The sequence below is a fragment of the Bos indicus genome, chromosome 15, assembly GCF_029378745.1.
Source record: "Bos indicus isolate NIAB-ARS_2022 breed Sahiwal x Tharparkar chromosome 15, NIAB-ARS_B.indTharparkar_mat_pri_1.0, whole genome shotgun sequence".
In the NCBI taxonomy this organism is placed as follows: Eukaryota; Metazoa; Chordata; class Mammalia; order Artiodactyla; family Bovidae; genus Bos; species Bos indicus.
The window spans coordinates 9289599-9314209 of NC_091774.1; the positions used below are offsets into that span (position 1 = coordinate 9289599).

Consider the following 24611-nt stretch of genomic DNA (forward strand, 5'->3'; position numbering starts at 1 on the left):
ACATGTTTAAATGCCATTCTCCCAAATCATCCCACCCTCTCCCTCTCCCACAGAAGTAATATTGCTTAAAAAAAAAAAAATGAAGGTTTGTGGCTACTCTGAATCTAGCAAGTTTATCAGCATCATTTTTCTAACAGCATCTGCTCACTTCATGTTCGTGTGCCACATTTTTGTAGTTCTTGGGCTACTTTCTCCCTGTTATTATATTTGTTATGGTAATCTGTAATTTTTGATGTTACTACTACAATGCACTGAAAGTTCACATGATGGTTAGCATTTTTTAGTGATATTTTTAATTAAGGTATTTACATTGTTTTTGAGAATTAAGCAAACTTAAAGGACTAAGCATTTTGTAAGCACAACTTTTCTTTAACTTGAAATACAGTTGATTTACAAGCTGTGTTAATTTCATGTTTACAGAAGAGTGATTCAGTATACTGGGCTATACAGCAGGTATAATAACCTCTAGTTGCTGCAAATGGCAATATTTCATTCTTTTTTATGGCTGATAATATTTCATTGTATATATATGTTCCACATCTTCTTTATTCTTTCAACTGTTGATGGACACAGGTTGCTTCCATGTCTTGGCTATTGTAAATAGTGCTACTATGAATATTGGGTTGCATGTATCTTTTTTATTTATAGTTTTCTCTGGATATATGACCAGGAGTGGGATTGTTGGATCATAAATAGATCTATTTTTAGTTTTATAAGGAACTTCATTCTGTTCTCCAAAGTGCCTGTACCAATTTACATTCCCATCAACTGTACAGGCGGATTTCTTTTTTTCACCACATCCTTTCTATCATTTAGTATTTATAGACTTTTTGATGATGGTCATCCTGACTAGTGTGAGGTGATACCTCATTGTATTCTTGATTTGCGTTTCTGTAATAAACAGTGATGCTTAGCATCTTTGCTTATGTATTTTGGCCATCTGTATGTCTTTTTTTTTTTTTTTTAATGATTAGTTCCTAAATTTATTTTTATAATTAGAGATATGACCTTTTATTCTTCAATGTCAAAACACAAATACTTGAACAAGACGTAGCATATTCATTCAAATTCACAATAAAATTTAAACAATATTATGTATGTCTTTTTTGAAGAAAAAACTTTTTGTGTCTTCTGCCCATTTTTTTCTGCTGGATTGTTTGTTTTTTTGATATTGAGCTGTATGAGCTGTTTGTGTGTTTTGGAGCTTAATCTCTTGTCAGGCTTCCGAGATGGCTCAGTGGAAAAGAATATGCCTGTTAATGCAGGAGACGCAGATTCAATCCCTGGGATGGGAAAGATCCCCTGAGGAAGGAAATGTCAACCCGCTCCAGTATTCTTGTTTGGGAAATCCCATGTTTAGAGGAGACTGACAGGCTATAGTCCATGGGGTTGCAACAGAATTAGACATGACTTAGCAACTAAACCACCACCACAATAACAACAAATCTCTTGTCAGCCAGATCATTTGCAAATATTTTCTCTGTTATGTAGGTTGTCTTTTCATTTTGCTTATGATTTCCTTTGCTATGCAAAACTTTTAAGTTTTTAGTTCCCATTTTTTCATTTTTGTTTTCATTTCCATTACTCTAGGAGATGAATCCAAAAAGATATTGCTGCAGTTTAAGGCAAAGAATGTTCTGATTGTGTTTTTCTCTAGGAGTTTTGTAGTACCTGTAGTATATTACATTTAGATCTTTAATTAAGTTTGAGTTTATTTTTTATATGGTTTTAGAGAATGTCCTAATCATTCTTTTACATGCAGTCATCCAGTTTTTCCAGAATAACTTATTTTCTCCATTGTATAGGCTAGCCTTTTTCATGGTGGATTAATTGACCATGGGTGAGTGGGTTCATTTCTGAGCTTTCTATTCTATTCCATTGATCTATGTCTGTTTTGCACTGGTACCAAATTGTTTTGATAATTGTAGCTTTACCATATAGTCTGAAGTCAAGGAGTTTTATTCCTCCATCTCTGTTTTCCTTTCTCAAGATTGTCTTGGCTTCTCGTGGTCTTTTGTTTCCATATAAATTTTAAAACTTTTTGTTCTGGTTCTGTGAAAAATGCCAATGGTAATTTGGTAAGGAGTGCATTGCATCTACAAATTGCCTTGGGTAGTATATTTATTTTTACAATATTGATTCTTTCAATCCAAGAACATTATTCTTAGGATTCTTTCAGGTTGTCATTTTCACTTTCTTTCTTCTATATCTTAAAGTTTTCTGAGTGCAGTTCTTTTGTCTCCTTAGGTAAGTTTATTACTAGATATTTTCTTATTTTTGATGTGATGGTAAATGAAATTGCTTCCTTAATTTCTATTTCTGGTCTTTAGATGTTAGTGTATAGAAATGCAACAGATTTATCCGTATTAATTTTGTATCCTGCAACATTACTGAATTAGTTGAAGAGCTCTAGTAGTTTTCTGGTAGTGTCTTTAGGATTTTTTATGTATAGTATCATGTCATCTGCAAAATGACAAGTTTGCATCTTTTCCAATTTCAATTTCTCTTATTTCTTTTTCTACTCTGACTTCTCCTAGTTCTGTGGCAAGAACTTCCAAAACTAAGTTGAACAAAAGCAGTAAAAGTGGATAGCCTTGCCTGGTTCCTAATCTTAGAGGAAACGATTTCAGGATTCTGCTGTTGACTATGACATTATCTGTAAGTTTAGCTGTGAGTTTATATGGCCATTGTTATGTTGAACTAGATTTTCTCCATGCCCACTTTCTGAAGAGTTTTTTTTTTTAAATCATAAATGAATGGTTAATTTTATTAAAAGCTTTTTCTGTATAAGTATAAATTTTATATATACTTGAAAACCAAAACATTTGTGTGACTTTTTATTGTTATATTCACTTTATTGTGGTGATTTGGAACAAAACCCACAGAATCTTCATGTATATCTGCACTCCAGGTTGCTAGAATCTACGGTATGAATTGTTCTTGGCTGTTTGAAATTAGTTTTTAATATTTAGATTAATATTTCCTGTAAGAATGTGTGTATGTATGAATGTATGTTGCAAGGAATAGGGTGGAGTGAAAGGAAAATCATGAAAAAGATTGCTGAGGGACTTAAAGAGATCAGAGCACCAAACTTCAAATAATAGTTTTGTGATTGCAGCCACAGTAAACTGAAAATCTTTTTTTCACACCACACCACTCCCAGTTCTTCCTCCAATTTACTGGGTTTGCTTTTCTGCTTATTGACATGTTATATGCCATGACAGTATATTTAATATTAAATGCCTATGATTATTGTTTACTTAGTTACTACTCTGTATACTGAACATTCTTCCTTATTTATATGACTTTTTAAAAATGTGATTATTCTCTTTAGTGAAAAAGATTACCTATCCATTCATTCATACACCTAATAATTTGTTTAACGATATTGGGAAATATACATACTAGACTTTGGGCATTAGGCAGTAAATAAGATATAGAATGTACTTGCCCTTATATGTTTTACTTTGTAGGGAGAAGACAGTCAACGAACAAATGAATGAGATGATTTCAGATAGTAATAAATGCAATGGAGAAAATAAAGTGGTATAAAAATTGGTTGGAGACGAGGCAGGAGACATTAGACGTGGAGTTGATAATCAAATGATATTGTTGTTCATTGGCTAAGTCCCATCCAACTCTTTGTGATCCCATGGACTGCAGCATGCCAGGCTTCCCTGTCCTTCACTATCTCCTGGAGTTTGCTCAAATTCATCTCCATTGAGTTGATTATGCTATCTATGTCATCCTCTGCCACCCCCTGTCGTTTTGTCTTCAGTCTTTCCCAGCATCAGAGTATTTTCCAATGAGTCAGTTCTTTTATCAGGTGGCCAAAGTACTGGAGCTTCAACTTCATCATCAGTCCTTCCAATGAATATTCAGGGTTGATTTCCTTTGGGATTGATTGGTTTGATCTCCTTGCACATAAACTGAGCACATAAATGGGCAAGAGTTTTCCAGGCAGATATTATCAATAAAAATATTCCTAAGTGTTATGTGCTTGGCATGTCTGTGGAACAGAAAGAATTCTGCTGTGGTTTAATCAAAGTGAAAGAAGAGTTTAGAGGAAGATAATGTTGTTGGAAATATCAGTAAGTGCCAGGTAATAAAGGGATTTGAAGACAATGGTAATGAATTTGGATTTTACTCTGAGTGTATTGGAAATTCATTGGAAATGAATTTTATTTTCATACAAGAGGAGTCAAAGGAAAGAAGCCATTGAAAATTGTAGATAAAAAGGGGCAATGGAAGACTTTAGAACATGTAGAAAGATTTGGGGAAAAACCTATATAAATGATTAAAAATGTATGAGCATTTTCCTTTGCAATAAATTTTTTATATAAATTGTGATAATTCAGTAAGTCTGTTTTCCAGTGTTGATTTATTGTACTGTTGCTGCTTAGTACAAGTTGTCAGTAGTAGTAGTAGCAGTTTCAGTGACAGTGGCCATTGGATTCTCCAAGGATGCTTTGGACATGTTTCTTGCAATCTCACAGACTCTGGTGATTTTTCTACTTCCATTGAAAGGAAAAACAAAAATTTTATCACCTCTTCCCCATGTCAGTCTTATAAAATTGGAATTTTATGATATTTATCTTGGTTAATATAATTTGTGAATGACATGTATTTGTCATTGGGATATTAACTCCTTGTGAACTGTGAGCTAAAATGGCTTGTGCTGTTTTTGGCTGAAGCATTTGATTACTAATGTGAGACTTTACACATCACTACATTTAAAATGTTTATTTAAAGAATCCTGTGTTCCTTTTTAGAAAAATACAAACACTTCTTGGTCAATTATTACAAACTTCAGGTGAAAGTTAAATTAAGCAACAATTTCAAGTAGTTAGGCAGGCATAAACACTTAATGTACTTTTATATAAGTTGGAGTTGTGCACTCTAAATATATTCCAATATGTAAGTGTTACTCTCCATCCATCGAAGGTGATCTTTCTGAAATGGAAAATAGATATTTGAGTGTCTATTGTGAAAACTAGCAAGAATAATTAAAAATAATTAACTTGTTTATTTAAAACCTCAAGCAACCCAGACACTATCCTGAAATTAATTTAGTAGCTAGTGTTACACAAATTCTAAGAACAGATGAGTTGAAGAAATCCTGTGGGAAAATAACATATGGGGTGCTAAAATATGCTAGGTATCGTGCTTCTGCAAAGCTTTCTATAAATCCAATATTGGATTTATTGTGTATGACTCATTACAACTCTGTAATGCAAATTAAGATCAAAAAATAACATATGCCTATATGGGCTTTAAATTTTTTCAATCTCACTATTCATTTATGAATAATTTATAGATATCCTGTGACATATTTTCCTAAATATACCATGAAGTAAATTTGGAATTATTATCTCCAAAGACACTTTAGGACTACATGTTTATAAAGTCATTCATTTTAAGACAGCTGCACCCTTGGCAATACTGTGGCCTAAACTATAAAGAAAGCAGTAGACTTTCTTTAATATGTTATTCTCTGAAGCAAAAATTTGCAATTATTCTCATTTAGTTGTTCTCCAGTATCTACCAGGGATTGGTTCCGAGATCCCTCCTCAGATGCAAAAATTTGGGGATGCTTAAGTCCCTTATATAGAAATGGATAATATTTGCATATAATTTACACAATCATCCTGTATACTTTAAATCTTCTCTGGATTAATTGTAATAAATCTAAATGCTATCCAAATACTTGTAAAAACAATGTAAATGCTATTTAAATAATTACCTATACAACAAATTTAATTTTTGCTTTTTGGAACTTTCTAAGATATTTTCCCCCCAATATTTTTGATCCACTGTTTTTGAGTCTGCAGATACAGAATCCACAGATACAGAGAGTTGACTATATTTAGATTTTCTTTCATGATGTTCCTTGATACCAACAACTTGTTCTACAAGCTATTTATTTGAGACCAGGGACATGTCTCACAATCATGGAAGTGAACAAAAGTTGACAAACATGTATCTGGGGGTCATTAGTTTTATATTTTAACTAAGAGCAAATCAATTGGCCCCTTAGGACTTAGAAAAGAATAAGTATTACTTCCTAAGTGCTTAACTTATTGGGCAATGGCTGAGATATAATGGAGTAAGAACTGTCTTAGTGGTTTCTTGATGATTACTTGCTTATCTGAGGTTTTTTGTTGTTGTTGTTGTTCTACAACTGTAAGAAGATATTTATCACTATGAAATGTACCATTAGAGCCCAGCACAGATTGAAAAAAGACTATTGTCATATGGTGACAGTGAACTTGGTGTAATCCCTATGCCACCATGTAATTCATTAGGAGAGATAGAGACAGTGGGCTTTTGCAGAAGCACTTAAATAGAGAAGTCCTGGAGGTTGGATAATTTGTAACAGATGTTCCATATAATGAATGGATTACGGGAGAGTGTCTGCAATGCAGACTATCTCATTCAGTGGGTATGATCGATGCTTCTTATTAGCTTGACTTAACATTCTGTGAACTGAGGTTGTGAGACAAATATGTGAGCTTTGATTTACTGATACACACAGATCAGGTAATAAAATCTCTTTGAAACAGAGATTAGGTATTTCAAATGAAGTTTACTAATACAGTCTTATTTCTTGAGCTGGCACAAAAAATAATTATATGAACCAATAACTGCCTGAACTTGTTTTATGCCATATTTTTCTGTGATTAATGTGCACTAGAATTAACCAAATTAGAACATTGACAAACGAGGAAGCTGACAATTTAGTATAGATGATTAATTTTTGTTAACTTATGTGATTTAGGAAAAAATTCCTTTGTTTGAAATTCTGTACTTTTGACCTAGAATGTTTTAAAAGCTAAGACATAATTCCAGAGGAACTTGAAAACCATTCATACCATTTGTTTTCAATTTAAAAAATCCAAGTACTTATTTCACAAGTACTTCCAAATCTTTTAGTGTCCTCAGTGGTGTTTATAAAGGCTTTTTACTTTAATTTTAATTTTTGCATTGCTCCATTGCCAACTAAAAGTATGCAAAATTCCATGTAAACATTTATATAATGAATATTTATGTTCTTAAAACATTAAAGACTATGATATAAATCAACTTATAATATTTTTGGGGGGTTCATTTCATATGCTATCAAGCTGATTACTTTTAGATAGGCAGATAGTGATGATTGTCACTGGTAGAAAAGCAGTAATCTTAGGACCCTATTATAGCTTGATCTACACATCTTTTCTAGAATGAAATATAATTTGTGCATTTAACTTTTTTTTATTCAGGCTTAGCCTCTTGGTGACTTTGTGTAACTGTACTTCAACCTCTTTAGTATTTGTTTCACACATGGGAAATTCTCTTGTATGCTAAGGTAGCTATTGCAGTTTGCTCAAAGATGGAGCCCCCTACAATGGAATCTAAAATGCAAAAAAACACACTAATATAAGCAATCCACTTCTGGGAAGTGAGGCAAAGTTTCATCAACTCAGTTAACTGAGTATACTGAGATGGTCCTAACGGTATTTCACAGTTCATACTAATGACAGTAAACCTGCAGAGAACACAGTTATGCCAGGCTTAAAAACATGCTAATTTGGCCCTGAGGAAGGAGAAGCAACCAAAATGCTCCCACTCACCTTTGGAATGCTTATCAAAGTGTAATTGAACAAGATGGACAGAACAATCGTAAAGTTATGGGATATTTCATCAGTGGATAATCAGATAGGATTGCCTGTTGGATAAATGTAGACCATTTTCTTGTTTATAGGTACCATGAAGAACAATGATTCATCTCCCTAATCTTAATAATTAGGGAAACATATTCTTCATCTAGTGAAGAATATCAGCAACAGTGTCTTGCATTTTCTGAAAAGCATTCCACCACTTGAAATCTCAATTCATTTTCCTATTAAATCTGCAAATTGGATATATGTCCCCATTTTACAAATGAAGAATCCGGAAGAGGTAAAATGACTTGCCTCCAGTTATCCAGGAGATAAAGAGTTAGATCTAAATCTTGGCCTGGGGTTATTTTTAGACTGCTACAATGTATGGGCTGGGTAACCTGGCTTCTATCACAGCCATTTTAAACAAAATGAGTTATCTTTAAGTTGGGCTATTGAGATTCAGCAAACATTTACAGTGCACCAGCTATAAATTAGTGCAGTGTTAAGTGCACAGTTGCCCAAAGATCTTTTCTCCAAACACAGCAAAAGTACAGCAGATCTTTTCCCACTACTTTTTGCACACTTTGAATCTATGCAGTTTTATTTTCTCACAGCAATAATTAACCTTGCAGCTGTCATTTTTATGTCTCAGCTTTTCAATACTTGACCACTTTGACTTCTGTAGAGGTAATTCTCTGCTTTAATAAACTGCTTTTATTGGTAAAAGTAGGAACTATTTTTTCCTTTCCTTCTGAGTTTTTTAGGTACCTCACCAATGATTCGCAAATTTCCAAAGGCAAAATCTACTGATAAACTCAAGCTATAACATAGGAACCCATGTACTCATGACTGCCAATCCTTACATATAATGTATTAAATTAGATTTTCTCCATAAGTACTAAGCAACATGTATTACATAATTTAGTTTAGAAAAAATAGAAAAAAAAAAAAACCCATCAATTTGAAAGATGTTTTTTAATCAAGAATGAGTGACTTATTCTTTTTTCTTTTTTTACTCATCATCTGGTGTTCAGTTTCATCCCTACTCTTTCACCTCACTTGCTCTAACTCATTAGAGAGCTAATTGCCTTTGTAATTCCAAATTAAGGAGTAGTGAAATGGAAACATTACCTTTGCCAGGTGTTTGGGAGGACAAAATCCAATTTGCAGTAAAAGTTTCTTCCAATCAGTGTTAGCCCTCTGTTCAGGCTGCATGGATTTTGTGTGGATTAATGAAGAATCATTCAGAGTCCAGGCTATATGTTGTATTGTGTTACACAAAATCAAGAAAATAATTAAGAATTGAGTATTCTGGAATATAAATTGAAATAAAGCAAGATTTGGGGATAGAAACTGAAGTGAACTTACCAATTTTGTATTAACTTCTTTGGGGATATGACAAGTCATTGTGTTGACATTCAGCAGAATTTTTGCTTGGAACTTGGATTCCACATGTGGATATCAAAAAAGGGCCATGTAATAATGAATATGCCCTGCAAAACTATTCTGGGCTTCCCCTGAAAACAAATTACTACCCAATACTCAAAAGACATGCTAAAACAATTTATGTAAAATTCATAGAAAACAATACATTCAGGGAAATAAAAAGGTTAGGTTTCAGAAAGTTTAGGTTCAAAAGGTTAGGTTTCCTAAACCAACTGGTGGTTGGTTTAGGCTGTGTCTACATAAAGTATATGAAAAGGAGGTACGATGACATTTCCAAACAATTCAAACAAATGAACAGACATATTAAATGTACTTCCAATATTTCAGCTAAGCAATATTGGTGACCTTAAGGACATCCTTTTGAACATCAAAGACCATTTTTGTTTGTTTGTTTGTTTTGTGTTGTTTTGTCTTCAAGGCTTTTAACATAATTCACCCATAGGTAGATGAACATCAAAGCTTTGAAAGAACAGCAACTGCCAGTGGGTGGAAGGTCAGGCACTTTTTAAAGCAATTGGCTTGGGGCTAGTGCACTGGGATGACCCAGAGGGATGGTATGGGGAGGGAGTTGGAAGCGGGGTTCAGGATTGGGAACACGTGTATACCCGTGGTGGATTCATGTTGATGTATGGCAAAACCAATACAATATTGTAAAGTAATTAGCCTCTAATTAAAATAAATAAATTTATTTATTTATTTAAAAAAAAAGCAATTGGCAATTTTTTCCTTGCTTAATAATTGGAAGAAAGTTTAAAATGAGAGAACAAGGAGAGATCATTTAGAAAGAGGTCTATTATTGACTGATGCTTACTATTCCTAAGGGTATTTGTCTCTGAGGCTAGTTTCCTTATCTGTAAATTGGAACTAAAAATAGTAACCTTCTCATATTGTTTTTATAGGACATTCTAGATATATAAAATGAAATAATTCATAGAGATACTTTAGCACAGTTCTTGGCATATAGGAAGAACTTAACAAATATTAGCTATTTTATCAATAGAGCTTATGATCAGAAAACAAAATGTGCTGCTCATATATCTGTAATCATACTCTTTGTATTATATTATAAAAAATGTTCCTTCATGTTGGGGACATAAGTTGCTTATGAGTAGCTGTAACAGTGCCTGTTACATATTGTGCATGCGTGCGAAGTCGCTTCAGTCGTGTCCAGTTCTTTGTGACCCTATGGACTGTCACTCCTCTGTCCATGGAATTCTCCCAGGCAAGAATATTGGAGTGGGTTGTCATGCCCCACCTCCAGGGGATCTTCCCGACCTAGGGATGGAACCCTGGTCTTCTGTGTCTCCTGCACTGGCAGGCGGGTTCTTGACCACTTGTGCCACTTGGGAAGCCCTCTGCCACGTAAAGGGCTAAATTTGAGCAACCTGCTTAAAGTCACACACTTAGTAAGAGCTTATGGGGATGTGAAACATTCTGTCTGACTTCAAACCTTACACTTTCCTTAAGATACTGCACAGCTTTGCATACATCATCACTTACCTCTCTCTATCTACTCTGATTTCATTATTACACTGAATTTGCCCTTGCAAAGGTCATCAATTATTTAAAACTGCTCAAACCAGTGGTCTCTATTTGTTCTTGATTTACTTGCATTTGACACTGAGGCCTATTTTCTCCTTCCTGAAATTTCCTTTTCCTGTCCCTAAGGTTTGGTTTTTTTGATCTTCCACTTAGTTGCTCTGTCTGGCAGCTACTTCCCAATCTTCTTGTAGCTTCGTCCTCTTCCTCAACGTCAGAGTTTCTGAAGCTTATGTCTTGAGCTTCTTCTCCTTCTCATTCTTCACATGCTGTCTTTGCAATTTCATTTTCATCTCATCGTGCTGAAATTTACATCTCAGCTCAACCCTATTCTCTCCTGATCTCCGTAGCCACAAATCTATTTACTGACTGGGTATTTCTCTCTGAACAGCCTTATCTTAACTGCTCTTCCTTCACCCCCCAATTCACCTATCTCCTTATCTTCCAGATAAATTGAAAAGCATGATCATTCTTCACTAGGATGGCCACTTAATTTATCATCTAAACCTGGAAAATTTTGAGAGAAAGGACTTCATCAATAATTATGCTGGCTCTCCGAGTTTAACCTGGAACTGCCTTGGTCTAAGCAGACTGTGGTCCCAGCATTACTGGGATTTATCCTGGCCTCCTATTCTCATTTTTGCATAAGGTGAGCCACCAAGTTCTGTAGATCTTGTCTCCTTCCTAGCTGTTTAGTATGTGTGTTTCTTTCCATCTCAATTATCATTGTGTTTTATCAGACCCTTCTTATTTCTTATCAGGATTATTGCCATGGTCTCCCATTTGGTCTCATGCTCCTCTAAAACATCCCCTGCTTTGTCAGAATCATCCTCTTAAAGTGCATATCTAATTACATGCCTTTCCAGTTTTGGTCCTCTAATGACTAACTGTAATCTATGGCATAAAAGGTAAGTTCTTTCCCATGACATCAGAAGGCACTTATAACCAATCCCGCCTCACCACTTATCCTTCTTACACACTAGAACTGTCTCGGCATATAGTAGGTACTCACTAAACAATAAATAAAATCAGGATCTAAAACATAACCCCACATACCAAGAACTTGCTTCAACAAGTTTACTAAGTGAGAAGTAATAGTAAATGTCATTTTTATAATAGGATGGACGCATAAAAAATCATGTAAGATTTGTGGAGCAAAATACACAGTGAATTGTGATTACCTTTCAATTTGTGATTCAGAAACATGTGTGATATAAAACCTATTTGATTAGACTTTTCTTAAAATGGAAGAGTGAAGTCAATGTACTTGTTTCAAAATAGCAAAATGCTCCCCAGAAAGTCCAAGTCAGTTGATGGAAATACCAGTTCCTAAAAGAGAACTTGGCTTCCAGCAGGCACTCAATATTTGTTGAGTGGCTAAATATAAGAAATTTAGTCTCCATCAATTGGTTGTCTATATACAGTGACAATTCACTTGTTCATTTTATGTATAACTGTGGCAAGCATTTGGTCATTTGATCAAATCACTTCAGTCAACTATCATTTCAGTAAGCCAAACTAAATGTTGCCCAGAAAATCCACAGTCAAAAATGTTACTTTTTAGTCAGTTGTTAGAGTTCCACAGATTAGCAAGCAACCACATGAAAAGTACAAGAGAAAAAAACTAAGCTGCTATTCAGTGTGTAAGAGAAATTGTATAGGTGTCAATCAAACTAATTAATGTAGAAAATGTCTAAGCAAGTGATTTGTATGCATTAATTATTTAAAAAGCCTTACCCAACACTAGTGACAGTAGTGATCTAAAATTCCCACAATGCTATACAGGATATTCCAATAAGACTTTGCAATGAATTAGATTAGATTTTCTTCTAGATGAGGACATTTTATTTTATATCTCAATTTTAAAGCTTTTTTAAATATTGGAAAAACCAATATATTAACTGAATAATTTCTATTCTGCTCTAAAGTAGAAATTATTGGCAAATTTGTTTAATATTAATATTAACATTAAAATTACACTGAAAGCATTTGTTATTGTTCTTTTGAGCCTCAAATACCAGTACATCATCAAACCCAGCTTTGTTTTTTTGTGATTTATAGCTCTTTTTCTTTTTCCCTGGAGACTCTTTTGATTCCAAGACATTACTCCACCATATAAAGGCTTGTGCAAACTTCAAACCTGTCATTTCATATTAGATTAGTGGTGGAAAAGGAAAACTGTGCGAACTCTGGATAGCTGTGCCAAACACTTGTGCATTTTATTTATTTGTTTTTTTAATTTTATTTTATTTTTAAATTTTACATAATTGTATTAGTTTTGCCAAATATCAAAATGAATCCGCCACGGGTATACATGTGTTCCCCATCCTGAACCCTCCTCCCTCCTCCCTCCCCATACCATCCCTCTGGGTCGTCCCAGTGCACTAGCCCCAAGCATCCAGTATCGTGCATTGAACCTGGACTGGCAACTCATTTCTTACATGATATTTTACATGTTCACTTGTGCATTTTAAAGCTTGAAACTTTAGTAGTGGTCAGATGGTAAAATACATTTATATCAATTTAGAATCTACACATTTCAAAAGGGTAGTCCTTTGAGAGATATAAAGACAGAGCACATTAATATTGGTTAATTCTCAAACCTACATGTATAAGAAATATATTCAAGATTTTCACTGAGCTTGAGTTTCCTTTTGTATGTGCACTTGTATCTCTCCAAGGACAAAAGGCAGAAAACTTGAGAATTTTTCTCTCTTGCTGGTGAGGATCACTGAAAAGTATATCTTGGAGACAATCTGGAGAGTATTTAATCAAAGTTTCCAAGTTGGTTTCCATCAGATGGTAACTGGTATCTTTAGATTATTTTCAACTATTTGAAAACAAAACAGATAACACTTCACAACTAGCTAAAATGTAAATCCTCTTTTTTTTTTTTTCTGTTGACTGAGTGACTTCACTTTCACTTTTCACTTCCATGCATTGGAGAAGGAAATGGCAACCCACTCCAGTGTTCTTGCCTGGAGAATCCCAGGGATGGGGGAGCCTGGTGGGCTGCCGTCTATGGGGTCGCACAGAGTCAGACACGACTGAAGCGACTTAGCAGCAGTAGCAGCAGCAGAGTGAAATTATCTGGTCTAGTAACACTGGCTACCTCATGATAAAAGATTTTAGTGAAAATTTAAATAGAAATATAAATTAATGATTACTTCAACATAATGAACAAAATCTTTCAAAACATAAGGCTCTTGAGGTAGAATAATAAAAAATGATCTTTTGTATAAAAAGCTGATGAAACCTCTGAGGAGGCTTTAATATGCTATTTTTATAGATGAGCAAACACATTAAAACAACTTTGTTATAACTGATCCTCCCCATTGCTGAAGTCCTTTTGTTCCTGTAGCTTCGTACGTAATTTAGTGCTGTGCCTGGATGACTTCGTGGTGTATTACTTGTGCAGTCACACAGGGTCCCTGTCTTAGAAGGTCCCTATACTTGGATTTAATGTTCTGCTGTCACTGTCTTAAGATTCTTGTCAAACTTTTGCATGAAGGTCTCTGCATTTTCATTTTGCACCAGGACCCACAATTTATGAAGTCAGTCCTAACGCTATGCCTATGGATTTTCATAGCATTTCATTATTTCCCCTAAAAGAGGTAGGTTATCTAGGGAGCTTCCTTCACTGGTGTTTCTCACCCCATTCCCAAAGGTGGTTCTCACACTAGCGGACAAGAGGATAGAGAGTCGCTTGGTCTCTCACAGAGGGCTGAGATCTTGGCATCTACCTCTGTTTCTATTCTGTAGCAGGGCTTGCTACAGAGCAGGTGCCAGATGAATGGGTGAGTGAATAAATAAACAGAAAATTATCAACAAATGCCTGTGACTTCTTTAATAGGCACAACAAATTCTTAATAGCTTCTGTTTTGAAATAAAAAGCGACAAGGTTGATCAGCAGAGACTAAAGGTAAAATATTCAAGGAAAAATATTGTAAAGAATAAATGGAGTTGAACTGATGAGATGTTTGAAGCAAGTAAGATTGAAAGACATTCTGAACTCCAGGTTGAATCAAAAGTGATAGATGGAAGGAGGAATGAATAGTTAAAAGCAGTCAGATTTTTCTCAATAAATTGTGTCCTGAAGTAGATTCTTTCTTCTCAAATTCAGTTTAATACAAGTCATAGTTATCTCGTAAATTGTATTTCAGGGAATAAAACTTGTCATCCAAGTTTGGGGAAAAGAGGGTATACAGGCAGTGCATTCAGAAAGAACCAAGAGATTGTGGATTGTCTTTGACTATGCCAAGAGTTTCTTGATCTACTGTTTTGCATTAATAACAGAGCAATCTGAATAAAAATTTGCATGAAGAAGTGCATTTTTTATTGTTTCATCTGCCTGAGGGCAGAATAGACAGAGCTCAGGCTCGGGTTCCCAGTCAGTTTAGCTAAACACATTTTATTCTTTAAACTGTGATAGTTTCTTACCCTTATATTCTCTTTGGGAAACATATTTCTGACAGTCAGTTTGTAAAATAAAATAACAAAAACTAATACTTCTTTCTCTGTTGTGTTTTATGTTATGTTTGGTCACCTCTCATAATGTTTGGGGAAGAAGGCAATGGCAACCCACTCCAGTACTCTTGCCTGGAAAAATCCCATGGATGGAGGAGCCTGGTGGGCTGCAGTCCATGAGGTCACTAGGAGTCGAACACCACTGGGCTACATCACTTTCATTTTCATGCATTGGAGAAGGAAATGGCAACCCACTCCAGTGTTCTTGCCTGGAGAATCCCAGGGACGGTGGAGCCTGGTGGGCTGCCATCTATGGGGTCGCACAGAGGCGGACATGACTGAAGTGACTTAGCAGCAGCAGCAGCAGCATAATGCTTGGGAGTATCAGTTCTTTATAAACTGTGTATTCCCGTCAGTGAGGTTATCCCTTAATGCTCTATCTCCTTTACCATGGAGAATATAGTACAGTTTTATCCATCTTTAAAGAGGTTCCCTGTAGCATTATCTAGATTTACTTTCTCTCTTGTTGCTATATCACACTTGAATAAGTGACTTAAATTGTGCACAGATGTCCAGGTGTGGCTTTAATTTCTTTTTATATTCTGGCAAAATAACTTATTTTAAGTTCATTACTTCTATTATGGGTCTCCAAATCATGCATGGTGCTGTTATTAGGCTGGTTCACTGAATATTAAGTATATGAGAGCAAGCAATTTTATGCTTCAGATGATTATTTATGGGAAAATTCAATTTTTGGAGGATGATAATAATGGTGGAATAGAGGTGAATAATAGCACTGACATTCACAAGCCAAATAAAACAACAGTGGAAACAAGCATTTGGGGGAAAGATAGCTTTCAAGCAGCGCGTGAGAAGAGAAGCAGGGAGCAGCTCTAGTCGGGGAAGCTCAGATTCTAAACAAGCATTGATGAGGTCTTGGGGCCACACACCTGAGCCCCAATCTAGTGTGCATGTGGGGCCAGGTGAAGAACTGCAGGATTTGGTGAGATGTGCAAAAGAATTTCATAGACTTTCTCTAATGGGAAAGGAGACAATCTCCTAGGTTATCTAGGAGAATATATACTTTAATCCCCTAAGTCTCCACGGAAATAGAATTACAGAGTTATAAAAACATATTCCTTGCTAGCTAAAAACATTCCACATTCTCTGAGCATACAATGAAGGCATCCTATACGAAGTATGGTGAAATTGTCTTTACCATTCTCATTTTATAACACTCTTGAATAAGTGTGCTTTAAGGATTCTGCTGCTAAAATTGTAATCATCATTAGAAAACCTTCATCTAGAAAGCTTAGCTTTGGTCCTGTCACCTGAACAATAGTTCAGAATGCCCCAAGTTTACAAACCAATGGTTGGAGGAGTGGGAGAAAGAAGAAGACAGGGTAAAACTAGTTTGAGTTTCATTTTACAACATTAAAAGCTGCAATATTCAAGCATCTGAGTTCCTTCAATGACCAGGAAACTTCAGAAAGAAAAAAAGAAAAAAAAACTGAACCTTTACTTCAACTTTTAAATCTGTCTGAGACCAACCAGGCAGAAGAGGCAAGCTATTTTTACTAGTTTTAGAAAAATAATACAAGTATATAATAGAAAATTGGTGACTTAAAACAACTCACTTCAAATGAAAGCTTGAGCTGAATGTTGCATGAATATTCAGACAATAGCAACCTATTTGAAACTGCTATTGAGTATAATTCCAAATTTCTGCATTTTATCATCTCCTAGGCATAAAGCCAAAGGCTAAAAGAACAGAACACAAAAAAGCTGAGCCTGAATTATATTCTAAATGCTGTTGAGTTTAATTTTACTTACAAAGCAGAATGTTACTTTGCCACTTAAATATGCCCCTCACAGCCCTGTAAAAATACCTGGCTTCTTGTTATCAGCCTCTAAATTGTGTTATTCATTTAGAAAGCTCCAATTTTAGGAGCATCATTCTAAATTACTAGGCAAGTGCTACACAATAAATACACATAATCTAAAACAGACTGTAGTGAGAGAAGAAAGCAATTTTCTATAAAATTGACTGCAGTGTGTGGTTTGCCATTCCAAAAGCCTTGTAACTTGAAAGGCATAAAGGAAAAATTTTAGCTAAGTGAAATATCATGAGAGGATGAGCACTTTAAAAAGTTGATGTTTTGTAATAGAGTAATACAGATACACATTCTTCTTATAAATTTGGAGACGAGTTCAAATAACCTTTAGAATAGAAACAAACACATGCAAAAAATGAGCATGCTGCCACTCACCCAGATACACATCTGTTTCAAAACAATGTTTTATCTGGACCAATAGTAGATATAGATGCACTACCCCAAATCAATAAACCTTGGGTGACACATACAACTAAAACAGATGATGAAGCTTACATAGGCCTTGGATTTCCTGCTCAAGATTTTTATAATATTAATGAATTCTTGAAAATTACGATTGGAAAACACTCGAAGTGAGTAAAACAAGTTAATGTAAGATACAAGTTTTTGTTATGGATTGTGTAATTTTTCTTTGCAGAGATCATGCAAGGGGTCTTAGCATGCAGTAGTCACACCAGTCAAATTTGATTTTTTTGAAATCAAAAAGGGAGAGGTGGGATTCTGGTAATGTTCTAGCTCTTGTCTTAAAAAACAACTTCTTGGTATGAATACTTTATGATTTTTTTCTTTGAGCTGTATACCTATACATATATGATTTTTTTTTTATTTTTATGCAGATATATTGTATTTCCATAGAAAACAAAAAAGAAAACAAAGAAAAAAGGGGGAAAAAGAGAAAAAGGGCAGAAAGAAAGGAATGAAGGAGGCAGAGAAAGAAAGGGAAAGAGAGAGAGAAAAAGAAAGAAAGGAAGAAAGAAAAAGAGAAAACGCATGCTTAGAGCGGCATTTCCCAAACTGGCAAATAATGTGCTAAAAGAAATTAGCGCTGTAGGCATTTACTTAATTCAAATAAGATATAGCTTCATAGGGTTGTAGAATTTGGCAGGCTTGCTCATAGTTGGAAGCCACTTAACTGTCATTTCTGCACAGAGAGACTGTATGTTGACATTTTCAGACTTTTTAACAATCCTTGTCACTTAACAATTGCAAATGCCACTATATTAGGCATGCAGTTTTTCTGTTCAGGAAGCCAAATTTAGAGGTTAGTGGAGGGAAAAAATGCCTAGGGGTTCCAGTAGCTTTACATCTGGAAAACCGTATACATACACACAAAATTTTTGTTTCTCTAGTGTTCAAGGGTCTTTGTGACTCAACTGTTGAAAATTTCATTTTGGCATTAAGTTGGGTAAACAACCTAGTAACCACCTAGTATTAAAGGTGTTTGGGAACCTGAAGTTGGATCTGTAGGTTTTGTCTGTGTCTAAGGAGCAAGTTACCATATAATCGTTTCAAAGGCAAAAGGTTAAGCAAGAATGACATATATTGTAAAATCGAAAGTAAAATGCACAGTATTGATGTGCTCAAAGTCCATGCACTTCAATTCCTTTGTATGATAATTTATGGTGATCATGTCTTCAGACTGCACTATTAGCATACTCACCCCTAACAAGAAGTTCTGCCTCATCTGACACACTGTCTGCTGTGGTCTGTACCCTGCAGCCATATCTCCCAGCATGCATCAGAAGGATGTTCCTGATCATTAAATCTGCAGAGGATGCTTGCTGAAAGAGGGATGAAGTGCCAGTTTAAAATGTTGCAAATCTGCCTAGTTCAAGGTGGTTTAAGGGGAACTTTGCATATTCAGTCAAAGGGCCCATTTTTGGCCTTACAATTTATCTGACGACATTTCAGAAGTCAAACATGCCCCACTTCAAGGAACACATGGAAGCTATGTTTTCAACAATTGCTAATACCACATTCGAACATTTAATATTGCATATAATGATTTAGCAGCTACAATATTTAAGAAATATTTACAAACAAATTCATATCTTTAAAAGTTTAGGAAAAATAGTGTACAAAAATTATTGCTTTGCTATTCAGAGACAGACTTATTTTTGTGGCAAGAAAGCAGTATTGAAAGGAATAACAACTCGTGGAATTATGAGACGACAGTAGTTAAAAGATTATTTTGCATGGCTTTATTGAATGGCTTCTTTTGTAGGCAACAGAATGAAGTGGTGCTTAGGTGCAAGAGTGCTGGTCCCAAGCCATATGTTTTCACCCAACAGAGATTGATTTATTCCTTCCACAACCACCACCATCAGGAGTAGGGTCAGCCTGAATCTCTGTTAATCAAAGCAATTAAAAAACATGAAGAAGACACAAAACACCCGATCCTTGTTGGGAGCACAATGATTAGAACATAGTTGAAGAACAGTTGTATCAAGGAAATCAATAAGTACCAAGGAGATTATGTTTTAGTTGTACTAGTTCATGGAATCAGTGATTATCCTATACTTTAGGATGTCAGGTATAATCTTTCATTACTTAATCTTGTCTTTCATTTACTTTAACAGGAAAGATGGATTTCCTGTTTTCATGAAGATCTGGTATTCACAATTCATGAGGTATTCTTTTCAGAGAATGACATAGCAAAACTCCAATATGCTCTTCACTTTCCATGTTGCAATTAAAAACAATCCCTGGAATGAGAGTACATGCATGCAGCTTGAAATGACATCTTCAAAAAACTCAACACTCCTGTTTCATGGGCACTTGAAAGAATGACTAATGCAAGACATGGAGAAGCACCCCCGATTAGGTATCTTTAATTTGTTGATGGAATGGGTGAATTATCTTAAAAAATGATTTGTTTGTCCTTAGAAGGCAGCGTCCTGATGAGTATTTATGAATTTAATTGTTTGCCTTCATTTTGAAATAAACTAATGGACTATATAAAATTCATGAAAGTGAGAGGAATTTCTGAAAATCTGTTGGATTTTTTTTTTTTTTTTGTCTTAGCATTCATAACAGGGTGAGAAGTTATTGGAAGTTTTTAACCTCTCAAATGATATGTATTTCTTTAAATCAATCAATTAACTGTATATTACGTTTCAGGACATTTCTTTCCAGTATTTCATTTCTGCATTTTTTTTTCCCCTTCCCATTAGTCTTATGATAGGAGCTTCTAAGTGTATTGAAATTTTCTCTTATGAAATAATTGTTAATACATGGTCTGGTTCAGTCATTTACAAGGGAATGCTTCTTGGTAAGAATGCATTAAAATGTCACAATAATTATTTCAAGAAATATGATATTTGTCCAGTGAATGTCCTCCACTATTCTTTTCCTTAGATAAAATTGTTACTCAAATTTCATTTTCTCATGTGTACCAGACTAAGTGCTCATTTCTTTCAAATCTGAAAAGGAAGTTTACACTTAGTAAAACCTTTGATTTCTCTTGGGGAAACAAAAGCAAACTGTAAACATCATAAGCCATACTTAGTCTCACATCTGCATAATATAACACTGTTTATGCATGCTAAGTCACTTCAGTCCTCTTTGTGACTCTAGGGACCGTTGCCTACCAGGCTCCTCTGGCCATGGGATTCTCCAGGCAAGAATACTGGATGGGTTGCTGTGCAACCCCTCCAGGAGGGATCCTCCCAACCCAGAGATCGAACCTGTGTCTCTTCCATCTATCTGCATTGGCAGGTAGGTTCTTTACCACAAGCACCAACTGAAAAGCCCTATAATTCTGTATAAAAGAGTTTAAATATTTTTACCACTTTATATAGCATGGATCCATCTTAGGTGTGAAATATCCTTTTCCCCATGGATTTCTAAGATGCTCTCCTAATAGGTACCCAGTTAAATTAGTCAAGAATAAATGTGCATACCATGGACCTAGAATAGAATCTATGTTTAATGGAAAAGCCAAGGAGAGGTCCAGAAAAGAATAGAGGACTATTCTTCTCAGAAGTAACACTTCTGAAAGACTGCACTTGGAGTTGTTTATTTTATTTTATTTTTTTACTTGCTTGTTTTTCAATTTCACAAACTGATTGGTGGTAATTTAGCAGTAGAAAAAGTAACGATCATAAGTCATTGTTCAGGCTCATATTTTTGACAAAATTATTCCATAAAATCACATTTCTGTGATGTTAAATTTCCAGATATTTTTCTTCCCAAATAATTGATTTCTTTTTGTCTTGGACAAAAGTCTTGAAACCTTTGTTCTTTTGTTAAATTATAGTGAAAGAAAAGTTTAATGGGATTAAGAAGAGACTGCAGTGAAAATCACAAAGAGGTCCAAAGAATCCAGGAGAGTGAAGTATAGATTATCTTTCTTATCCTGTCCTTTACTTGATTCCTGTAATTAATAGCATACAGTACTCTAGAAACCGGCTGAAGCTCCATCACCATCTATCAAGAATAAAGATCCTACAGCCCATTACTTATGTATTAATGCTAAGACTATGTGAGGAGTTGAAATTGTCTCATTTCAACTCATGGGGCCTATTCCTGCTCTTTTGGATTATTTCTGCATTATATTTTTACAATTCTAAACAGAGAAGATTAAAAGTAAAATGAATGGTGAACACTAAAGCTAAATTACCCTTTCAGGAGATTCACTGATTTTCATGAGAAGTAATGAGAAGAATTCACATGGGAGCCTATTATACCTAATCTCAACCCACAGTATGCAGTTCCTGGGAGAGAACTTCCACAATTTAGTGCACTTTTAATGAAATGGTTACTTAGAGCAGATGTTTGCTTTCTTAAGCTTAAAGCTCATTTTCACTTTTCTCTCTTAGGAGTTACTCTGTCTTATCTTGTTTTCTTTGACACTTGCTTTATACCCTGCCTTTCTCTTTGCTGTTTTCTTTCACTTTATGAACAAATCGCATTACGTGGTGCTTCAAAAGAACTTTCCTTGCAACCAGTGTCGTAACACAACTCTCTAAGCACAGGGCATACCTCAGAGTGGGTGCTCGATAACCATCTGTTGAATGGATGAAAAAGGGGGGATCTTTAAGAAAGGCTCTGTTCACTTTCTGTGGGAGCAGTGGCACTTCTAAGTCATTTACATCTCTTGGTCACATAAGTTCATTTGAGCAGTTGCTAGATCTCTGTAACTTTTGTTTATGATTCGGAAATAATACAGGAAATGTCATCCTTCCACTCAAGTCCAGTTCGTTATTGGCATTCACCTGGACTAAGTGTCCTGTTCACCCATCATAAGGCTGATAATTAAGACTTCCTAAAAATGGAAGCATGGTTAGCTTCACTGTTCTGAGTGTCTGTTGACTCTTGCTGCCTTAAGGAAAAGTCTAATCTCCTTGTTTCAACAGAAGGCTCCTCAGAGCATGATTCTACTTCCTATGATGAATTCTGTCCTTCTATCACATTAACCTCACATTCCTTCCTATGAAGGAATTCCTCTCATAATTCAGCCTGTTCTGTTACAGAAGCTTGTTCTCCCTTCTTTGACTGCAAAGATACTTTTAGACACAACTCAAGTGTCTCCTCCTTGTTCAAGCCTTTCTTCATGAGTTCTGCCACTGTTTAGTTTTGCTTCATTAGCACTCTGTTCCTGTCTCTGAACTACCACTTGACATTCTTGGAAGTCACCCCAGAGGTCCTCTGGGCATTCCCAGAACTGAGCTGGGCACTAGGGCAGCCAATGGTCATCAGGTGAGCCAGAGAGTACATGAATGGCTTGCTTCCTTCCTTATCTGTATCTGACAATACTTCCTCGCCCTCTTCTTTTTTCCCTCTTACAGAAATTAGAAGGAAAATAGGAAGAAACTATGGAGGAAGACAGCAGAAAAAGGTGCTGAAAGAGTATATACAGGTTTAGGGATGACACAGAATTGCATGAGTCCCTGATCTGCCACTTATTAAGTTTGAACTTGGAAAAATTGATCTATTGCTCAGAGCTTGTCTCACAGCTTCAATGTGATAATGCAAGTGAAGCTCATAATTGTGTGTTTGGCACACAGTAAATGTTTGATAAATGTTATCTGTTAAAAGACACAATAATGTATTCTTAGCCAAGAGGAATATTTCTTTAACTGGTATTCACTCCTTCAATGAACAGGATATCAACATTCTCCATAGGTTATAGTAAGTTTTCTGGTAAATGCCTGGCTCATTTTAGTTGTATATTATCCTACACCTTTCTCTGTTATAGAAAACCACTGTACTCACAATAAGAAGACCTGAATTCTAATTTTAGTTCAGCATCTTCCTAACCCTGAGACTTTAGGAAAGGCACTTTATTGGAATAATAATAGCTGTACTGTCTCTCATGTTTGAGGGAAATTGAATGAAGCAATGTTCACGCATGAACTCTTAGTAAATGCTTCAAAAGTGTAAGGTTACTCAAAAAGCACTTTTTTCCCCAGAATTTAGAAGAATGCTGTACATGTAGTAAGCACCCTGAAAAGGTTTGGGGAATTAATTGTCTGAACAAGAAGATAACTTGAATGTTCTCACAAAAAGTGAATTCATGCTGAATGGCTTAGCCAGAAACCTGCTAGGTATTGGCAGTTTTTCTGGTATCATTTAAGGTTTATATAAATTTCTCAATGTGCTCACATAGGGCACTTCTGGCATCCCCAACCCCCACCAAACAGACTCAGGAACCATTCCTTTCTATAAAACAAAGGAGAATGGCATACAAATTCTATGAGATGTAATTTTAAAAAAGATCTTCTAACACAGAAAACTGGGTATCAGCTAGGAGATATGAATTATTAGATATGATTAATGTTATTGACATAAAATCTTGAATATCTAAAATATTTTCCTGGTAGCAATATTTCTTCTTCCCAGAGGATAATCTGCTAAAAGAACCTTATCACAATAAGGAGATAATATACATATACATTATTATTCTTTTTACAAGTGTTTTATACCTTTATATAATGGGATTTATATTCATGGTGATATGAGTTTAATATATTTTTTAAGAAGTTATTGTGTTAACTCACATGCTTAATTAATTGGACATGTTATCTAAAATAGAAATTTTAGTTGTTCCCAGTGAAGAAAATACTAGACAAAATATTCTTGATGAAAACATTTATGTCCATTATGATAAAATATTAAATGCATCCAACAATGCATTGAAGGGACTTCCCTAGAAGTCCAGTGGTTAGGACTCCATGCAGGGGGGCATGGGTTTGATCCCTGGTTGGGGAACTAAGATCCTGCATACTGGGAGGTGTGGCCCAAGAAAAAAAATGTGCATTGAAGATTAAAAGTAGGCAAAAATGGCTCTACCGTGCCATTTCTAGGACCTTAGTATTTACTTTCAGCATATATTCTAAAAATGTTAAGTATTAAGAAAAGTACATACAGTTTTTCTTGGTAACATAGATTAAAGATGAAAAAATGAGTTGATGACTCACTGATGAACTCAAGATGGTAGGTATCCAAATTGCATTATTTGGTATTATAAACAAAATGTCACAAATTTATAGGATCAGTCTACTATCTTAGTTAAAATGAAGATTGGGAATTATGATCAGCTCAAAGCAAGAAAATACAGGACATAATTACACAATTAAATTTTAGTATAATGAATTTATTTAATAGATGACAGTATTGA

General features: G+C 35.1%; 1 protein-coding gene across 2 annotated transcripts in view; it reads right to left on the bottom strand.

The window, feature by feature from the left end:
- CNTN5 (contactin 5) overlaps nt 1-24611 on the bottom strand; it is a 1681138-nt gene that overhangs the window by 128778 nt on the left and 1527749 nt on the right. For both annotated transcript variants that reach the window (XM_070803337.1, XM_070803338.1), the window contains exon 16: nt 18651-18771. In XM_070803337.1, the coding sequence (XP_070659438.1) occupies nt 18651-18771 (121 nt within the window). The remainder of the gene's footprint in view (nt 1-18650; nt 18772-24611) is intronic.